This window comes from Passer montanus, unplaced genomic scaffold (genome assembly GCF_014805655.1).
Source record: "Passer montanus isolate IOZ18808 unplaced genomic scaffold, ASM1480565v1 scaffold39, whole genome shotgun sequence".
Lineage (NCBI taxonomy): Eukaryota > Metazoa > Chordata > Aves > Passeriformes > Passeridae > Passer > Passer montanus.
In genome coordinates, this window is record NW_024368707.1 from 8030138 (window position 1) to 8051249 (window position 21112).

Sequence of the window (21112 nt, forward strand, 5' to 3'; positions counted from 1 at the left end):
TAAGTCAAATATTGGGAAAACTTTGAAATCCTTAAACTCAAGCAGTTTCTGGTTTGCAGTTAAACAAAAGAAGTTGTCAATATCCGAAGCTGGTAATAAATTTTTCAAACAGGTTCATAAAAAATATGTACATGCAGAAAACAGACTACACTCCTAATTTCACTGCCCTGCGAGAGATTATTTTCCATAGCTCTTTTATGAGAAAATACATGGAATAGTTCAATTAAGTGTTACTGAGAAATACAGCGTTGTTTGCATGACTGTATACAACTATTTAAAAGACAAGCACAAATGTCTCATGATAATGCAATAAGAAAATATTTGAAACAAGTGTATTTTTAAAAGTGTTTATTGAAATGCCTTCATTGCGTCATGCAGGATACAAAAATCAGTATGAGAAAACCTTTATAACTATACTTTGGAATAAAATCAAAATACATCAGGAAAAAATAATAACTGTATAAACAAAAGCAATTTATTTGATAGTGTTTTAAATTATAAATTACAGGCTGTGATCTGCCCAGATGATAACAATTATCTTGCAACAACAGTCTCTTCTATGATTCTAGTAGAAACTGATGTTTGTCATGCTAGAACCACATCACCTGTACATACCACAAACCAGTAAAAGTATAACAAAAATATTCTGCCAGCATACTTCTATTCTGGTTTCACTTTATTTGTTCAATTAAAAGCCATTAACTTTTCATCAAAGAGAAAAAAGGCTAATGTGCTTTCTTCTAGTACACAAACCACAGACCGTGTAAGTTTCAATTATAATCAAATAGAAACTCTTTAAAGTCATAATATGACACTTTCTTGAAGTTCATTTCAATGAAATAATTTATATTTTTGCAATATTACTCAAGGACTTGGAGGTGATTTTAAAATGGGACACCGCTGTACCCTCAGTATTTTTGCTGTTTTAGGAATCTCAATCCCTACTACTTCAAACTTTCAGAGGTTTTTATTCATACACTGCTTAGTGTAAACTCTTAGAACTCACCTCCTTTTTTATTCTATTTGACAGCATTATTCTTTGCAGATATACATTAAACAACAAAACAGTTCTCTGGGACTGAAAGCTTGGGTCCAAAGAATTCAGACGGGTAGAGATTTTGGTGCTGGCTTCAAGGCAGGCGATATTTGAGAGATTTCAATAGAGCATTCACTTGGCACAAAGTAAGATTTGAACCACGCTGGGACCTTATGATATAAAAGAAAATTGCTATAGAGTCCAGAATCAGCTTATTCTCTTTAATAGGGAGGATTAAAAAAATCCCTCTTTATGAGGAAGTTAATACATGTGTTTCCATTTCTCATCCTTGTGGGGAAAAAAAGCATCTTTATAACGCTATCCTTCTCAGGGTTTTGGTTTTTTTTTCTTGTTGAGCTCCATAGATGTGACCTTTAAACACAGAGTTGTTGCCACAAAGTGTTTGAACACACAGAATATAACAATTTAATTACATTAAAATTCATTAAGAGTTTTGGCACTGTCCCCTTACATAAAGTTAGGTACAAGTAACAATATGAAAACATAAGGGAATGATGTAACTCTTTGGTTCTGTTGTAACACTTAACTACTAAGGCAAGAACTGTGTGTAATTTAGGGCTTCTTTTTGTTTGTATTTCTATAAAATACTTGACTAAAGGTTTTAAAAAGTTACCTAATCATCATCTATAAATGTCAAATGTAGCATATTAAAATATATGCTTGTTACACCATTTTGTTTCACTACTAGAATTTTTGCATACCAATGAGAACACACACACTTGTAAACTGTTCAGTATAAATTTATGAAGATATTCTCTGTATAAGAGAATTTGTAGAAACTTATTTGTAGAAACCAAGATGCTGGAATTAAAATTGCCTGATTATCCATTTTGGAGCACTATGATTCTCTCAACAGCTTTAGCTTGTTCATTCCTATAAAGATCAAATACAACAGGCAAAAACCCCCCCTTTTCAATGCATTTGTAACCCCCTCTCAATCTGAGGTTTTGGGTGCACATCATAAGGAGGACATTTCAGGGTATTCACTGGCTTTTCAGCTGTCACCAGCTATGGCTAACTTCATTAGTTATGTTATTGCATTTGCCCTATTGCTCCCTTTCATTATAGCATGAAGTGGGTGTAGCCTTCTGCGCCTGTAACAATGACATCCATCCATATCCTCATGGCTTCTGGAGAAGGAGCAACCATGTAGTAGATGCGGTCGTGGGTCTTAACACTGAAGGTCAGCAGTGGGTTAGGACTCTTGAATAAAACACAAAGAAGATACCAGAAGAGTGAAACCAAAGCCATTTATCGGTATCAGAATTGGATTTGCTTACAGGGATATTTATGAATTGGGTTAAGAAGAAAGATAAAATGCTGTGCCACTGCATCTTATATTGCAGCCGAGATGCATTTTAAGTGTTTCTAGCCACCATAAACACCTTTTACAGCATTTTTCCAGTAGACTACTATACACTACTGCAGGGCTCCAAGCTGTTGTTTCATGCCCAAATAAGTAACTCCCCCAGTCTGTCCAGTGACTTCCACAAATTGTTCACAGCTCATTTAAATTACAAATGAGAGGCAGGGTGTGCCATGAGCTGCTGGCACAGTTAACTCCCTCCCTGGGACTGAGGGGTGCAGCCAGCCCTTGACTTGTGCAGCCACTGATTTCAGTGGTCTTGCCACTGACTAAGGAACTCCTTGCAGCAAAACTGCTTTGCAGGTAGACACTTATCTCTGCTTCCATCAGTATAAAAAATGCCATCAAAACAGTGCTAATCACTGATTAGCTTCCTCTTCCTTTTCCTCCACTCCGGGGTTTGTTTTTAAATATTTGTTTGGGTTTTTTTCCCCATCCAATAATGTTACTTCTCCCTTTAATTTTACAGCAGCTACCATACTTTGGGTACTCTATGTGATATGTGGTTAAAACAGCAATAACAAAGTTTACCTTATATGCATTCTTTAGATGATCATAATAGACTTCTTCAATAGCTTGAAAATATATTACACCTTTTAATTTAGTTTCGTGTTTGTCTAAAACAGAAAAGAGAGAAAAGACAGAATGACTTGAGAACAGTAAGAAGCAAAAGCTTAATTTGCATTTCCCTATATATTCAGCTGATAAGTAATTGACTTAACAGTTCTGCTTCTGAAATCCCATGGATACCTTCAAATTTTCTTACTAGTTTGTTGGTTTTATTGAGAGATGCATTTTTGACTTTAATATGTCTTCTTCTTCACCTAGTTTCCAAGGATAAAAGCTTTTGTAATTTCCTCATCTATTTGCAAGTCACTACTCCCTTCACTGAGTTGTCTAAATGTTATGGAGGGTATTAGCCCACAGAAGGACAGCTGTCTCTCAGATATATCCACTCTTCCAGTTCCATGAAAACCAGCCAGACTTCACACAGTTCACAGGCTAAGACCTCCAGTTTGCCTTCAAGAGAAAACTGCAATGATAATCAAATTTTTAATACAATCAGTATTGCATTTTATTTAAATGGTATGCTCTGTCTCACGCCTCCAAAATGTATGGTATATCCCAAGCCTGTGGTCCTGCCCTGAACCATCCTGTATCTGTAATCCCATTGGCACAAGTCTGATTCCGCGCCCATTTTCATTCTCCCTCTTCAACCGTGCGAGTGAGACCAGTCGCTCTGTTAGCCTCTTCCCCTCTCTCAGCCTTCCTCCCCTTTTGGCCATTCCATCCCCTAGGCCCTCTCTGTCTCCCCCTCCTTCCCCCTTCCCCTTCCCCCCTTTTTCCTCAGTAACCATGCTGTTCCTGGGAATTTATTGGGGAATGGGACCCCCAATAAACCCTCATCTAATCCGCACCCTCAGAAGCTGTGTGGAGTCTCCTTGCCTGCCTGCTGCTGCCAGCCAACTCACAGCCTAGGGGGGCCTCCGGGGACTCCCCGGGGTGACCCCCTCCAAAACGAACTACAACAACAATCTGACAGCAAAATCTTTATATTGGAACATAGTTTGTGCATGTACTTTTTTTAAAAAATGCTTCTTCGCATGTGAACTTAAGATTCACCACTGTAATTTTTCACAAGGAAAAGGAGCAGGGCAGGGCAGCATCCACCCTCCACTGTCCTGTAGTGGAGAGAGAAATTGTTAAGAAGCATCCCAATTGCATGTGGACACTGAAAGGCAAACTTCCTTTCACTCCCAGCACTTTTGTATTAGGGGAATATAATGTTTTGTCCCCAAGTCATAGTGTCATCTCAACACTGAATAGTCATGCATAACATCTTTATCAGACCCATGAGGGATTCTGCTGTCATTTAAACACTTGGGGAACTCAGCTTACATCCTGTGTGTAGCTGCAAGCAATTCTTAAAACTTCATATGATGGCAAAGTGAAATCCCAGAGAAAACAATGCAGCTTTGGGAATCTTCCTGCCAGCCCCCAGAAAAGCAGTGCTGAAGCACTGAGATACAGGATTATGAGATCACAGCACATGTTATATTGAGATAAACATAGCACTATACAAAGTGTGCTGTCTATGCACTACTAGTAAGCAGGGGATCCACTCTCTTTTCAAGCCCCACCTGGGGCCTTGGTTACCAGACTATTTCAGGTACCCACAAGTTCCCATCGAAAGTGTGTTGGTAGAGTTCCCTGAATGCTTCAATTCACCAAGTGCAAATGCTTCAGTCACCACACTAAACTGTCAGACTTCAGGGTAAGTTCTTGGTTCAGTGCACAGACAGAACTAAAGCATTATCTCAGGACATTCACTTAGAGTTCAATTACTCTGAATTTGCAGCACCAATATTTCTTTTGGAAATCTACGACGTATTTAAAGATCTAAAGATTTAAAGATCCTCACTCATACAACAGCAGCATTTTAGTGTGGCTGAGACTCCTCATAAAACTATGCTTGTTGGCTGGAGTCCTTGAGATATTAGCAAAAGTTTTCTTTGGTAATTGAGATTCCATTATTGCAACTATACTGCACTCAAAAGTGAAACCATTAAATGTTAACATAGCTACTAAAAAAAGACAAAAAAAGATCAGTACCAGATGGGAACACTACTGTGTGTTACAAGCCTTCCTAACCAATAAACCAGATGTTTGGAACAAAATAAAAAATGTTTGTCACATTCCTCATTGTATTACTGCAAACTAGTAAGAAATATTCAGTGGGTATGTAATGAATGAATGTAGTGAATTAAATTTTTAGTTCCTTAGAAGTTGCTGGAAAGGATTATATCAGTAAAGTAAATGAAACTGTTTGTACTCGGTGTTTTCTTCTGCATCTTAGCAATGGCTGTCCTGCATATGCCTCTTTCTGGCCTCTCTGAACAATAAATATTCAAAGCACAATGTTATTTTTGTGGCTTCCTCAGAATGGAAACTTCAATGTCAAACCACATGTATATTTGCATAGCATTTGGAGAAATAAGTATGTTCTTAAATTCCCCTTTTCTGGGTTTACCCTAAAATAACAAAGTAATGTCATGCTTATAATGGCTTCAGATATTGTGTAACACAACTTCATGAACAGAAACACTTTTGGACTATTGCATATTCTTAATCTGAGATTCCTTACAGTTTCAAAATAAGGCAAACTCAAAAAGTCTATCCTTGTATGTTTAATTTCCTGAAAACCTTTTCTTCACATTAAGCACAGGACTGTGGAAGCATTCACTTCAATTTTCACGGTAAGTATAATAAATGATATTATCGTATGAAGGGTACAAGAAATCACTCAGTCATTGAGGGAAGTATATAATATTTAAAAATAAAATATATGGAACCATTATTCTGTGTACTTGTAACCTGACCATCTTCCATTTTTTCTCTTGGCCATCTGCATCTTCTCCTTTGTTTTGTTTTGTATGCTCAATTCTGCCTTACCTGGCATGAGGATTGAATGCTATAGGGAAGGGTTCACATGCCATCTAAGGGAATGGATGAAATGGAAATCTAAGTTTTATCTGAATTCTCTACTTGTTCATAACTCAGCTGAGTTTGATAAAAAAATAGAAGAATAGATGTACCCTAGTAGCAAGCCTGCAACTTACCTGCATAGTAAGTAAAAGTTCTCTTGTTTCTGTCAAAGACAAACCACCGTTTTTTCCACGTTTTAATTTTCCCTCCCATTTTAATCAGAAAGCCTCGGCAGGTCTTCTCAGTGAGAGAAATGTGGTAACAGGTCTCTATGTTGTGCCCAGCTGTTTCAATGTGACTTCGTAGGTCAAAGTCTTCCTTTCTAACGGGCAAATAGCGAGTCAGGGGACGGGCCTACAGGAAAGAAAAGAAAATAATATTATTTTTAAGAGAAGCCTTATCATCTCCTACTCTTTCTGCTGTGAGTATATAACTGAAAACTGCTCACAGAGTCTAAGAACAAATGTAAGAAAAATAAAGAGCTTTTACTGCAGCTATAATCTTCTTGAAAAGAAAAATCCTTTAAACTTCCAACTTTACAGCGTTGGACGACTTTGCAAAAGCCAGATAGAGCATAGAAGTTTCTTGAAATCAACAGCTGATAAGCTGGTAAAACAGAGGCCACAGCACAGAAAAGCTGTCATAGAATTAAGACATTAATTAAATGTAAGGGTGTGTTGCTGCCTTAGATGAAGTCCAAGAACTTCATATGTAGGATATTAAACAAACCCTTTATTTCTCTAAATACTCACTGCACACATGTCACTCTTTAATTTTAATTTACTGCTACAGGCATTTTTATGCAGAGTATAATATATACATAATAAGAACATGCTGTTGCAGGAAACATTAATAATGGGAATGAACTGTAATCACCAGTTCATTTCACACAGATTGCAGTGAACAAAACAGAATTATTTTCTGCTGAACAAATTAACTGTGTTAACTGTGATAACTACTTCTGCAAAAGACAGCAAAGCAGTGCAGGAGATGTTGCCTCCTTCTTGACTGCAGTTCAAGGCCCTGCACCAAGCTTGGATAATGTCAGTTGGGAGAACAAGCAGGAGGAGATAATGATTTGGAACCTCTGCCAACTGAGGGAATATTCTTGTTTTCTGTGCCTGAAGGGTCTATGCACAATCATCACCCTGTCATTTTAAACACAGAAGACAGGTCTCCCAGAGAAGGCTCTTGCTGCAGTTGAGCCAGAGGCTACTTTGAAACAGAAGCTAATTTTAGATGCTTTCAAGGATCTGTGAAAGGACCATCTCCCTGTCTCTTTCCCCCTGGACTCCAGAGAAATCAGTGACCTGGAGAAACTAATCTGCCCTTGCTGCAATCCTCAAGTTAGCCTGTTAAATCCCACTATGAGTCTCAAATCAAAGGGACTTTCCTTCATTGCATTCTTAAGAGCCTCTTGGTGCAATAGGAGCTGTGTTGCTCACAATAACTCTTAGCACCCTTCTAAAATTATGCAGTCCTGTATGATACGAGCTGGCACGAGCTCTGGCAAGTGCAAAGATGGAGTTCCTTCCTCTCGTTTACATTTCTAAGTGTCAAAAGTTGCTGGGGAAAAAATTGGTCTCACTGTACAAAGGAAATTATAAAGAAAAAAAAATCAGTCATTTTTGGCAGATAAGTTTTTGTCTTCCTGCCAACTCAGTCTTCTTCTCTCTGCCAAGTCTGACAATTAGCAGTAACTGACAGGACATTCTATTACAACACATGCATGCTCTAATTTGGGATAAAACTACCAGCATTGCATTGTTTTCATGTCATACTTGACTTGTCAACAAATTTCTTAGAAGAAAAGGAGGCAAGCAAGTAAAATTTAGCATTCCTGATTACATTTTATGTAAAAACAAATGAATGAATATATTTAACTAGAAACAGCTGGTGAAACATTAGCAAAGGTAGCATAGATATGGAATTGTCTGCACTCAAAACCATCTATTAAGATGGAGACATTGTCTGCTCTGGTATACTAGCAATGACTGCCTAGTCATTTGTTGTACCTTATAGATATTATTGGTTTTGGAAGAATGAACAAATAGGTAAGACACTAAGCCTAAAGAAAACTCAAGGTACCTCTAAGCCCAAAGAAGAAGCAAAAATATGTAGGAGGTAACACTTTTAAAATTAAGTAATGTTTCTCATGTTGTACAGTCCCATTAGCTTTAGAAAAAATAATATTTACTCTGTACTGTAGATATGGAGCTGAGAAAACTTCCTTATTTGTCTTTTTCTTTTCTGTCAAATGTTTGGAAGCAATAATTCACATTTCAAGGCATTTTATGTATTAAAAGAAAAAGCAAAACAAAACAAAAACTCCACCAAGTCCACACCAATGGTTTATAAAATTAACACACTCAAAAATTTCTGTTGTTCTGGCCAAAAAATTCTGTGCCTATATTCAGTAACAAACTTTATAGGATTAATATTCATACTTTATATATAAAATGCTAAATAGATACCTATGCCATTGTCTAACTTTAAATGAATATTTGGCTCCAAGAGCTCAAACATACTTTTAGCAAAAAAATTGCACCTCAGAAATACTAAATCTATCTGTTCAGCTGAAAGCAGCTCTGTGTACCATTGGCAGAAATACACTTAGTCCTGTTCTGTATATGAAGGGGAAGTCTTGCACTTCAAAACCATTTCACATCTCCACATCTGACCTGTGCTCTTTGTTTCTCACGTATTTTGACTTCTTTTTCAATTAATTTTTGCCTCTGGCTCGTTTCTTCCTCCAATCTTTTCTCCAGTTGCTCCCTGCGGCGTTTTTCTTCTTCCAGAGCTCGCTTCTTAGCTTCCATCTCCCGTTCCTAAATACCACAGCACAAAGAGAATTTCAATTATATGCAAAACTATAGTTGGCAATGTCATTTCTAAGCTAGGGCTAAATACCTTTTAGTCCCTTAAGTAGGCAGAAACATATATCCAGCACATTGGACTGAATTTTGGAGTAAGAATTGCAAATATAAATGAAGGTTCTTCTTAAGCAGCTCCCCCAGCAGGTGTCAAACCAATGCTGAACAAGTTTCTGGGGATTTTGCCATCAGCTTGTCCTTTGAGATAGCAGATATTGCATATGGGCTCAAGGCTATAGTGAGAGGTGAAGCCAAGGGGGAAGAGGTGTTTTTGGAGTGTCTATTAGGTGTAAGGTGGGTAGGTTTCTATGTTGCATTAGGAGAATATTATCCAAACTTACATGCCTAGTCTTAGTTACTCAAAATTACACTTACCCTGGTCTCAAGCAGCCGAGTCTTTTCAGCATGTGCTTGTTTGAGAAGTCTCTCCATCTCCTCTATTCTTGCAACATTTGAAGTGCTAGCACTGCAAAAAACCCCATTATTTCTTATTTAAAATAATAGCTGGTATTTAAAGAAATATTTTGCAGTCAAACAATTTAAGAATGGAGTTGACAGTGTTCAGATCCAATTCAGTGCAGTAGCCACTAACAAAAAAAGAGGTATGTTTGGTGAGTTGATGAATGACTACAGTTCTGTTTCTTCTGTACTTTGAGCACCCAGAAATTTTATGCATTTCTACAAAAAAAGTATTTCTCCCACTTTAAACATGGTAAAATATAACATACATTTTTAATTGGTCAGAACAAAGCATCATAAATTGTTTTCCTTTAAAGTCTGATAAGGCTTGAAAATATGCTCAAACACCATCTAAAACACTCTGAATTAATTTTACTTAAGGGAAATATTGTCAAGGAAATTTAACTGCCTATCTTCCAGATTTTATCAACAAAATCAGCTCACACTTCTTCCTTCTTTCACCAAAGTTTGCCTTGTGAGAAACAGAACAATCTGTTGTAAAGGGTCCTTCTATGGTTTTTGTATTGATTTGGGCTGTTTCTTTCTTTGTGTTGTTTTCCTTCTGGCATTGACTGCAAGAGTCAGAGGGAAGCAGAAGAGAATGCAGTACCAGTGAAATTCAACAGCTGTTGGGGCTTCCCAGTCCTGGGCTGGAGACTGGACTTACAGGATGGTAAGATCAGACACACACCATCCTCCTTCCATATGGTCAGAGCAGGAAGTCAGAGAGAGAAAGGTTTCATATCACTGGCACGTTAGTTCAATGCACAGAGTTAGTTCCCAGCCTGTCTCCAGCTATCAGAGACTTGCTGACTATCCATTTCAAATACAAGTCCTCAAAACCCAAGTCCTAATGTTTTTCCTTTAAGAGAACCAAAACCAACATCAACCAACGCAAAAAAGCCCAAGCAAATGAACCAGCAGAATCACTGCCAGTGGTATTTTCTAAAACTTTTAACACTGCAGTGATAATGACAATAAAGGGGAAATCAGAGGCTTCTCTGCCACAGCAAACAGATGCTAAGTAAAACATTACATGCTAGCCAAAAAAGCTGTCCTTGTGTTCACAAGATGTTCACAGTGCTGTGACAAGGCTGTACTTAATCATCAGCCTCTAGCTAGTTAAGCTTGTGAAACTGCTGGGGCAGGACTGTGAGCAGGAATGAAAGCACTACCAGAATGTCAGAAATAAAAAATAGACTGTCAGGAGAAAATTTTTTTCACACAATTTTGAGACTCATCTGGAATTTTAACACAGATCATGGAAATTCCCTTCATCTGAGAAATAGTGTCTGAGCTGACAGCCTCTGAAGATGAGTAAAGCAAGCCTTTCAGTGTTATCTCTTCATTTTTACTGACCCAGAAAAGGGGGAGGAAAGGGCAATAAAGGAAAGGGCAATAAGACTTTTGGAGGAAGCCTGAGTGTTTCAGCTTAAGCACCTAGCTGGTTAACATGCTGGACTTGTAGAACAAGTATATGTCATCAATGGCACATGTCCCTGAAAAATTTCCTATCAGAGGAAATTCCTTCCCTACAGTCATCTGGTGAGGAAGCACTGATTGCTCTGTAAACTTCAGCATTATCACTTAAGTTTTCCATAGTTTTCTTTTCATCTTTCAATAAACAGGTGAGATGTAGATTAACCCAATTATGAGGAGCTAGACAAATATGATGCCTGTCTAATGATTTTACATTTTCTTAACCAATCAGCAGCACTCACACTATCACAGTGTACATGTACATATTCTCTTTTTTCATTATGACCCTATCATCATTGCAGGATCAGGAGGAAAGAGTATTTACCTGGAAATGTTATCTGGTGAGCATGCTGATATGCTCGTCTCCATACTGTCAGAGCTGTCTAAGCTTAACGTGTCAAAGGCATGGTCCTTGTAACTACAGTCTGGGTAATGGAAACTGTTCAAATATACATTGGATTCTGATGCTGTTCTGCTGTAGAATTCTGGAGACTTCTGCCTTTGGTTTTCACAGATGCGCTGATGGTTATAACCTATAAAATACAGAGGAAACACTGATTTCGCACAAAAATTATGTCACAGGAGCATAACTTGTTAGCAGCACAAGCATTTTGAACATCACCTCAGAATTTACTGCACTGTGACCAAGGTACTACAATATTACAGTTAATTTTACAAGTTAATCACACTGAAATAAAAAGATTTAAATACCTATTTAATCTATGATGGATTCAAATGTATACACATTAGTACAACTGACTTTTCAATATATGTTCTTCTAAGCGTATTCTGAAACTCTAATTTGAAAAAATAAAATTTATATTTTAAAATGACAGTTAGGCCTAATCTGGAAAGTAATGTTGTTAAATTCAGGAATTTAGAAGAAATGACACTGACTAAATTACAGAAAAAATAATAAAGTCCTGATATTCAATATTCTTAAGTGCTTGTCTGGTTGACTTTATAGAATATGGATTTTTTTTTTATTTTTTTTTTTTTGGTGTGTGTTTGGGAAAGTTTGCTTTCTGGTAACTGCAACTGGACTCTTAGTTTCAGCTGAAATATTACAGGCTGCTTGTTATAGAATCACAGTTACTAGTGTAGAGGTACTTTACTGGAGTTTTGAAATTGCAGTTCACCCTATGGGATTGAAGCAGATTCTTGTAGCTCAATGATTCTGAAGAAAAATAAGGTTCATGCAAAGGTTCTTTTGTTATTTTTCCCCAAGAACATTTTTTTTTTCTGACAAGTCATCCTCCTTGAACACATGGAATTTTGTTTGGCTATGTGTCCTTTAAAAATGTCTCTTCACAATTATTTTTATCTCATGTCTCTGTTGCTCTTTGAAAGCAATGCAGACTTTGAGAGAGGTTGTTGAGCTTGCCTGATGAGGAAGAGTTGTCATTTTAACTGCTGAAGTATTTTACAGTGCCCTTTTGTTCCATCTATGTGATTACAAATGCAACTGCACTGCATCTTTTCCTTCAATGAATGCAAGAAGTGAGACTTTCTTGTAGTTCTGATTGTTAGGTTTGTAATATTCTCTGCACATTTCTGACCCAAATTCTGAGCTGCTGGCAGAGCTGGAGATTAGGAAGGATTGACAGACTACATGAAAACCTCGCATTTTTACAGGAAGGCAGCCACTGACATTCCTCATATTTAAGATAAACAGACATTGGAAAAATGCAGACAAATGTACAAATGCAGCAAGGTCCAAACAGAAATTTTTACTAGACACCATTGAGACACTGATGTTAAGAAAGCATGCTTAAAGTGCAGCGTTTTTCTGTCTTATTTTCATTCCCTATCTGTGCATACCAGGGATATTACTCTCTGGTATTTTTTGCCATGCCAGAGCTGGGAGAGTCGCGGTTCAGAGAGCCAACAACTGCAGTTATCTGAAAAGTGTGTCTTCAGCTGAATAATTAAAGCATGTCATTAAAGAAACTGTGCCCTACAAGCATTTCCAAGGTAGTTTTCTCCTCACTTCCCTCTGTACCATAGAAAGCTTTCTTGGAGATAGTTAAAGCTGGTTTCTAAGGAACTAATAGGACTCATTTGCCATTTAAAAGAATGCTGAATTTCAATCAAAAATTCAGTTGCATCAATTAGTAAAAGAGACAAAAGGGACAGAAATACACCTCAGCAGTCATAAATAATAGCATCACACAACACAGGTGTTACTGATTCACATATGTGGTTTGCTTTTCCCCCCCTTATTTTGGCAAATGCTTCTGTTATTGCAGATAAGCAATTACCTTTCATACTCGAACCTTTGGAATGACTAATTGCTCCTGTGAAATGGTTATCAATGATTCATTAGGGAAAGAGAGAAAAAAATAAATTACTGAAAAAACTTTATTCAAATGCATGTTTTTCTGTTGAGCCCTCTACAAATCCTTGCCTACTCAGAAACTTTAATTCCATATTTTATATTTCAATGAAAAATAAACCCATCTAAAAGACATAGAGCAGCATAGCAGTGCTACAAACGCTCAACACCTTAAGATAAAGAACCCATTTTTGAAGAAAACATTTATCAAATTTATGCAATCATGCAAATATAACTAAACACTGGAAGAAATCAACGTTTCTTAGGTTGCAACATGAGATACATTCACAGGAACAAAGCATAATTCAGTGTTCTCCTTTTATCTTCATGCTGTAAGCAGCATACAGCTCAAAGCTGAGGATCAGCTGTGTACCAACACTGCAAGGCTTCAAAACCAACCTGCCTCCATTACAGCCACTACATATTGGGCAGGCACAACCTGTTGTTTAAGGAATTTTTAGCTGCTCAGGTGCCTATTCACACAACATGCACTTAAAAATATTAGACTCCTTGTAAGATCCTGCACGTAACTAAAATTTCCCACAAGCCAAGATTTTATCAGTTAAGTCTAACCTGATACAAGAGCTAAAATATTTGTTGTTGCATTGGTTTTACTACAGAGCTCCACTGCTCTGCAGCAAACCTGTAAACTCAACAATGTTAACAGCCATACTGTTGAGAAAAATATTGCAAAAACCCATAAAGCCATTTCATCAAAGAAAAATATTCCAGAGGAGTTACTGCAGAATCACAAAATCCAGGCATACCACCACAGAATTATTGTGAGGGTAGAACTAAAGGTGAAAGCTGTTATTAAAAGTGGCACTGTCAAGTATGTAAAAAACCCACTAGTATTTTATGAAAATGATCCCATTACATTTTTCTTTTATTTTTCTTTTATTTGTATTGTTCCTTCTTTATCTTTTTCTTTCCCCTTTGTAAAGACTGACATTGACATGTCAAGATACATTTGTTGTGTGGAAACATGCCTAAGTAGGAAGCCCAAGTCTGTCTACCTTGTCATTGTCACTAACAGGGCTACAATGATTTCAAAATTTTCTGCTCTATTTGAGCGGCTATGAGCAAAGAAGCAAAAAATTAGGCCTGTGCAAAGCCATAGCTCTGCAGATATTAGCATGAGTCAGAAGTTTTGTTGTGACACGTTATTTGACAGCAGGATAAAAAGAATTTTTGAAATGCTGTCATTATTTTACAATTATTTAAAAGTTTTTCAGGAGTCTAGGACAGTGCTGAGGCAACTGGTACTTTTGCAAAAACATCACATGAGAAATACAGCCAGGGAAGGGGATGTTTTCATACCTTTTCTGGTTTTTCCTGAGTTTAACAAGAAAAAGACTGAAAAACAAACAAAAAAGGCTGACTCCTTTGAAAAGTTTCTAGATTGTTTGTACAAATATCCCTTGCTTGCAGTATATTGGGTTTTTTTGGTACAGAGCTTAGAAAGGACACAAATAATCTTTTACTGGTACCTATGTTCTCTGTCTCAACAGCTTTGTTCCCAGCACTGTGTCTGGTCTTGCACCTTAACTCCAAGCTAACCATTCCTTCTTCCCTTCCGGAGTCCATCCTACAGTCAGTGAGACTGCATTGGCTAACCCTCCCTCCTTGTGCAAGCTTCTGGCACCCAGCACTCCCTGGGAGCTCCAGGCATCCACCTGTGCAGGGTGAGGTCTCGAGATGGTACCAAACAGTGGCTTCTTCACTCTGTTTTTGCATATAGTTTGGTTACAAAGGCATGTCCATAGGAGGTCAGTTTATAAATACAGTCTGACAAAAATACCTCTGGAATGGCTGCTAAGAAATACCTTTTTCCACTAATGACTTTACAACAAAGATGTGTCCTCTAAAACATTTAAGTTTCCCTTAACTCAGGCTATGATTACTGACTGTGACTGTTTCTTTCAGTAACAATTCTTGAATTCCTATGACTGACATGGTTTGGTAATCCTAGAATAAGGACTATTTATTATTTAAAAATCCATTAAAATATTTATTACTGCATCCAGCCTAAAATTTATTCATAGATATTGCTTGTTTCTGCATAAAGAAAATGAGAATGAACTCCATATTAAAACCCAAGAGGCTATTCTTAATTTTCTGATTTCACTTTTAACTTTCCTTTTTTTTTCGGTTCAGACTTTTACAGTTATCTTCTTGGGCTGAAATAAGAAAAACTGGAGAAAGCACATTAGAGAAAACTCACTTCAGACCATGACTAGTTTAGTGATAACTTTCAGATAATATCTTTAAACCAGCTGAGCTGCTACTGCCTCCAGCCAGCCTTGAATGTACTTGTTTTCAGATCTACATGCATACATCAGAACATCTGCTCTAGAACTTTGCTCAGTGCCGTCAAGCTCTAAGGAGCACAGGAAGGTACTAACACCACATCTGGAGCACATCATCCTCTTTGGATAGCAGTGTGTGGGTCACTGCTTGATAGCCAGGGCTCCAGACTGAGTGGATGAAGTGGCATTTATCATGTGAGACCCTCTCTCCCCACTGAACCCAGTTCCAGTGCGCTGGGTGAAGCTCTATGCCCAAGGTATCAGGAAGCCAAGATGCCCATGTCATTTGCAATGCATCACCTTGGAAAACTGACAGAGTAAAACCTGACACAGTGAAAAACCTGTCAATGGGGAAAGAAATGCAAGGAAAGCAAGTGCTGACTCACTACACATGACAGGTAGAGAACACTTGTTATCTATTCATCACCTTTTTTTAGGTGAACAACTAACTTTTGGAGCAGGAAGATTAGAGAGTTCGTATTTATCAGTATAATTAGTCTCTATACATTTACAACGTTCCACTGATTTTTCAGTAAATCTTCTGAAAAGTATTCACTTCTTCTGAAAAGGCAAACCTGATCTACAGGACCACTGACATACCATCTGACTTGGTTTTCAAATATGTATTTAAAGATGCTTGATGAAATTAATCATCGTTATTCAGATTCTATCCTGTTGATTTAGTGCAAGACAAGTAAGATTTCATAATTTTAATGGACAATGATATTCCATTTCAGTAGTCCTGTGTGGTGTGTTGAAGCAGTACAACATGTTCAGAACATTACCCAAATCTCATTGTTCCACAGAAATGCACTTTCTTTACCTTTGACTTTGAAGAAAGTTTGTTTTCCTTCCACGTGCTTAGTATTGGTGTGAAGTGTGAGGTGAAACCAGAAATCCCACCAAGATAAACCCACTCCCTTCCCTCCTCAAACCACAAAGAAATTTCTATTAAGGCTTTACCTGTAAGGCTGAATGAAAGGTGCTTAAAGACTGTTTCTCAGGCCCTTCTGTATAGCTGGATAGAAATACTCTGGGATCTGACCCCATCCTCCTGACTTGGATATTCCTGTCCTTGCTGAGTTCTGCACTGCAGTGCACAAAGAGCCCTGCAAATACTTTTGTGAGGTGCTACCCAGACAAAGGAGCTTTCCCCAACCTAGAAATGTGGCACTGCAGTGCAAAAGCAGTTACACTCTTCAAATTCCTCCAATACCAATAAATTCAAGGGGCTTGAGGTTGAACAAAAAGGAAATTAACACTTTAGTAACTACTAAGAGAGGCCTCAAATGATCCTTGTGTTCCTTTGAAACAATCCTTTGAAAATCCTGTGACAGTTCAAATAAAGCACCTGTCAGCAGCACTGTTTCCCTTTGGCAAAGCTGATGTTTCCAAAAAGGACATCTAGAATTGTTCTCTTTCCCAGTACAAATTAATCCCTTAAGGCTCTCTTCATAATTTTCTATTTCTATTCAAACTTCTGGATATTTCAAAAAATAGCAGCCAACTAGTATGACAAGCAGTATAGCACCTGATTCCTCAACAGCATATGAAAAGTGCTATGCCACCTGCCACAATGAATACATCTCTCTCCTTCTCCCCTGCCTCTCATTTTTGTCAGGCCATAATTAGATTTTGATTTGTGAGGTTTCTCTCTTTCCCATTCTTAAGACAAGAAATCTGACCCTACTCTTAGATTGCCTTAATTGCACAGTGACAAAAAATTAAACATTAGAAGTGATTTCTTTTTAAAACTCTTGCCTGTGTTAGGTTTGATAACACTTTAAAAATGTGCTTTAGGGCACACACTAACTCTTTGCAATGATTTTACAGAAATATTTCCAATTTTAAATACTTGATCTCTTGTTAGAGTTTAGCCAAAATATCCCTCTTGATTTTCAGACTGAAATAACATCACAATGATGACTCTGAACATAATTTCCAGCATTCCACCTTTATGCACACATTACATCGAAAGCACTTTCCAAGCTGAGCATGAAGCTCCTTTTGTATTGTACCTGAAATATGTAGAGATAAGTTAGGCACAACACTGCAGGTTTGTGTAAGGCCTGCTGCATAGCTAAAGCTCAAAACCAACAAATCACAACAGGATCAGCTCTGGAAAGGAGCACGTCATGATCCTTTTCCAGCTTGCTTGTTCCATCCCTGTGTTGAGTCATCTTGGTGCATATGACTGACCTCAGTCACTGCTGTGACCTTTAACAGCTGCAAGCTCTGACAAGTCCTGTAACAACGGGATGGATCTAGCTCAGCTCAGGCTCACTTAGTGCAGTTCTTCACGAGGACCTCTTGCACTGGTATCGATAAGGGTGATGGTGTAGCCATGATATTTTATGAAAAATCCTTTGCTAGGATTTTTCTCCTGAGAAGCTGAGGAGCCTCAGGAAAGAAATGTAAACAATTAACTATCTGCTGCTGTGGGATGCAACAAGTGCATCTGTTATTGGTGCATGTTGGTTGTTTCTAATTAATGGCCAATCAAGTCAGCTGGCTTGGACTCTCTGAGAGCCATGAGCCTTTGTTATTCATTCCATTCCATTCCTGTTCTTTCTAGCCTTCTGATGAATCCTTTTCTCTCTATTCTTTTAGTATAGTTTTAATATAGCATTTTATTATAATATCTATCATAATATAATAAATCAGCCTTCTGAAACATGGAGTCAAGATTCGCATCTCCTCACACAAAGCATCAACCATAGTGATGCAGATGCTGGAAAGAAAATAAAACTGACAGATGGCACTGAGGAGTGCCTCTTTTTGAAGATGTGTTACTTATGAATAATACGTTTCACTAAAGCAAAAAAATATATGTATCAACTCAAGTTGACATACAGCAGACACAGAATCCCATAGCCTAGAAAATCATGTTTCAGAGGTGTAGTTTTTTTTGGATCCAGAATTGCTGTGTCCGTATTAACAAACCCAGCCATCAATCAACAACAGAACAGATCTCTCCCTTCCTGTTTTGTAGCCCAAATATTTAAGACCAATTATAATACCAAGTCACAGCTTCTCAAAGTTATCTCTCTCTGGGGATTTTATCCAGGTAAAAATATGTGCCTGTGAAATACAATTTTTAAGATACCAACATTAAAAAAAAAGGGAAGAAAAAGAAAGAACATGTAATATATTGCTTCAAAATCACTCACAGAAATTACCCAGTTAACATAATGTGTATTTTCAATATACTTTTCTTGTTTATGGGATTATATTTGGTGACTATCTACTTAAAAACTACACATGTACCTACTTCATAATATTAACCTCTTATTTTGCCAATATCCAAAAATCAGTTACATTTAGAGCTTGCTTTTGTCACCAAGAAGTAAACTTTTATTTTGCAGACCTCTTGATCATAGCAACACCAGTTTCAGGCTTATTTTTGAAAAACTGAACACTGATTTTAAAAAATAATGCAACAATTAAAAGGTCTTACCTTTGTGCATCCTTCTTGACTCTGACTCTTTGGTCATGGTTGCCAGGCAGTGAGGAAGTACGCTGCCACAGCTGTTACTCTGTCCTAATGGTAAATGTCCCTGCAGGAAATTTTGTAAATACGTGCTTAAAAATGTATTTCAAGACTTTTTTTTTTATCAGCAATGGCAAAATAATGTGCTTTGTCATGGATATTAGTTTCACATCATATCAATTAGCCAGCTGTGTACAGTGTCTATTAGGCCAAAATGTTTTCAAAGCAGTAGCTTCGCCTTCCTGCTGTTTGGTGATTGACCACATCACAAATAAAGAGTATTTCCACTTTATATATAAACTTTATCTTTACCATTTAGAGGCCTTCAGTAGGAAAGAAAACAACAAGTTGTGCCTCTAGAATCAATTTAAACCAGCCCAAAAATACACTCCTTGATACAGGAATTGTGTATTTATGATTATTGGTCTACAGCACAGCATTTCCAGAGGTCAGAAGAATGGCTGAAGTACAGAAGGTTTCACATACATTCCCATTTGTTAATAACCCTCAAATAATTTCATAGTCAACTACATGTGTGAATTTGGGGGGGTTACATAATGCTTAGAGTACTACCCAGCCTTCCCTGTAACCCAATGCAGGATTTCCTGCAGAGGCTGGAAGGCTGTAAAGAGCAGCAGGCACGTACTTTGTTGGCAATGTTGCGTCCCAGCGTGGCACTGTTGAAGTGGGGAGACACAGACAGGGTGGTTTTCTTGCGGGGCAGGGTATCGCTGAGGTACGTGCCCTCCCTGTGCTGCTTCTTGCGCTCCTCCAGGCTTCTGAAATGCTTCACGGGGAATTTGTTACAGTTTTGACAAAAGGAATTGATGAACTTGCTCAGTTATATTCTATATGGAAAACACCAATAGTCTGGAAAAAACAAAATCTAACACACAGAGCACCTCCTGCTTCACAGTGCTTTCCATCACATTAAATTCATGTGCACATTTTATAATAATGTCCCTGTACCTTTTATTTTGTGTTAAATATTCAAGTCTAGTGTAGAAGTGGAACCCAGTTATAAAGGAAATCTTTTCCTTATAAGTTATTCTAATGAATTGGTGACTTAAAACCAATATAGCTTTTGAAAGGCATTGTTCAAATGTATACGAAAAATTAATTTAGGATTTCACACATACATTATTGCTGCAAGTCCTCTGAAAGTTACAATGGGTCCTGAATATTAATATTTGCCTCTGCATTTTAAGGTGAATTTTTGTTCAGAAACATTCTATAATACATCATGTTAATTTTTAAATGAGCAGTGCCTTTAAGTACAACACTCTGCAAGCACATTCAACTTACAGTGTATCACACTAAACTCCTCATGTATAAATCAACTTTCTGGCCCTCAAAAGCAAACAAAACAAAATAATCCCAATTTATCAGCTTTGAATCTGTTACCTGTTGTTGCCTGCGGTGTTTCTTAGCTGGCAGAGGTGGAGGTGTATCAGATAAAGGAATAGGATCTACATGAGTAGCCATGACCTCAGGCCAATGGACTGATGGAAGTTGAGCAATAGAGCGAGGAGAAAGAGAGTGAGGAAACACAAATCCAGAACAGAGAGGTGATCTTAGCTTTATAGAAAAAAGAGAAATTACACACAGAGTTTTCTTTTTGGAATTTCTCAAAAGATATGGCACATAAAAGCTGCAGTTTTAGCACTGTTTGTTGGAGTGTTTAGCAGGAAAGGAGGTGTACTCTATTGCAACTCTCAAGGCATACTGAGCTACCAGAAGCAGCACACAAATGACAAATTCTAAACCAGTTTCTGACTTACTGCAATGCAAAAGTACATTGATTTACAATTATAAGGTTATTCCATTCCTTTAAAAGGGGATTTATTCAAAATTTCACAAAGAATGAGGAAGAGAAAGTAAGCTAGAAAACAGACTGGACAGACTCCATGGAACAGCTAAGATGGGTAGAAAGTATTAATATCCCACAACTATTCAAGATATACTTCTACCACCTTACAGGGGGAGAAGAAAAAGAAGCCACAAAACAAAATGAACACTTGAACACCACTAATCAAGTTGTCATAAGCTTGTCCACAGACGGTTTCCCAAAGGTGCATTACATTATAGTGTTGGGCAGGCAAAGTTTGTAATTTAGAGCTGCTTGAGTCATAAGAATTCACATTTTTTGGCCTTCAGAGTCCTATCTACTTCATTAAAGACACTTTACAGTTGGAGCAGTCCTTCAGCTTTACTATTAACCTGTTACCTGACTTGGTAACTGGCAGAGGCAGTTTGCT

At 37.6% G+C, this 21112-nt stretch overlaps 1 protein-coding gene across 7 annotated transcripts in view; it reads right to left on the minus strand.

Annotated features, from left to right (window-relative positions):
• Nucleotides 1-331: 331 nt before the first annotated feature.
• PHLDB2 (pleckstrin homology like domain family B member 2) overlaps nt 332-21112 on the minus strand; it is a 66836-nt gene continuing 46055 nt past the window's right edge. For 4 of the 7 annotated variants that reach the window (XM_039717914.1, XM_039717912.1, XM_039717909.1 and 1 more), the window contains 9 exons: nt 20259-20432; nt 19501-19641; nt 18822-18921; nt 11046-11253; nt 9158-9248; nt 8591-8737; nt 6044-6263; nt 2955-3040; nt 332-2260 (listed from right to left, as the gene is read on the minus strand). In XM_039717914.1, the coding sequence (XP_039573848.1) occupies nt 2120-2260; nt 2955-3040; nt 6044-6263; nt 8591-8737; nt 9158-9248; nt 11046-11253; nt 18822-18921; nt 19501-19641; nt 20259-20432 (1308 nt within the window). In that variant the 3' untranslated portion in view covers nt 332-2119. The remainder of the gene's footprint in view (nt 2261-2954; nt 3041-6043; nt 6264-8590; nt 8738-9157; nt 9249-11045; nt 11254-18821; nt 18922-19500; nt 19642-20258; nt 20433-21112) is intronic. The other 3 variants (XM_039717915.1, XM_039717916.1, XM_039717913.1) reach the window with 1 other exon arrangement.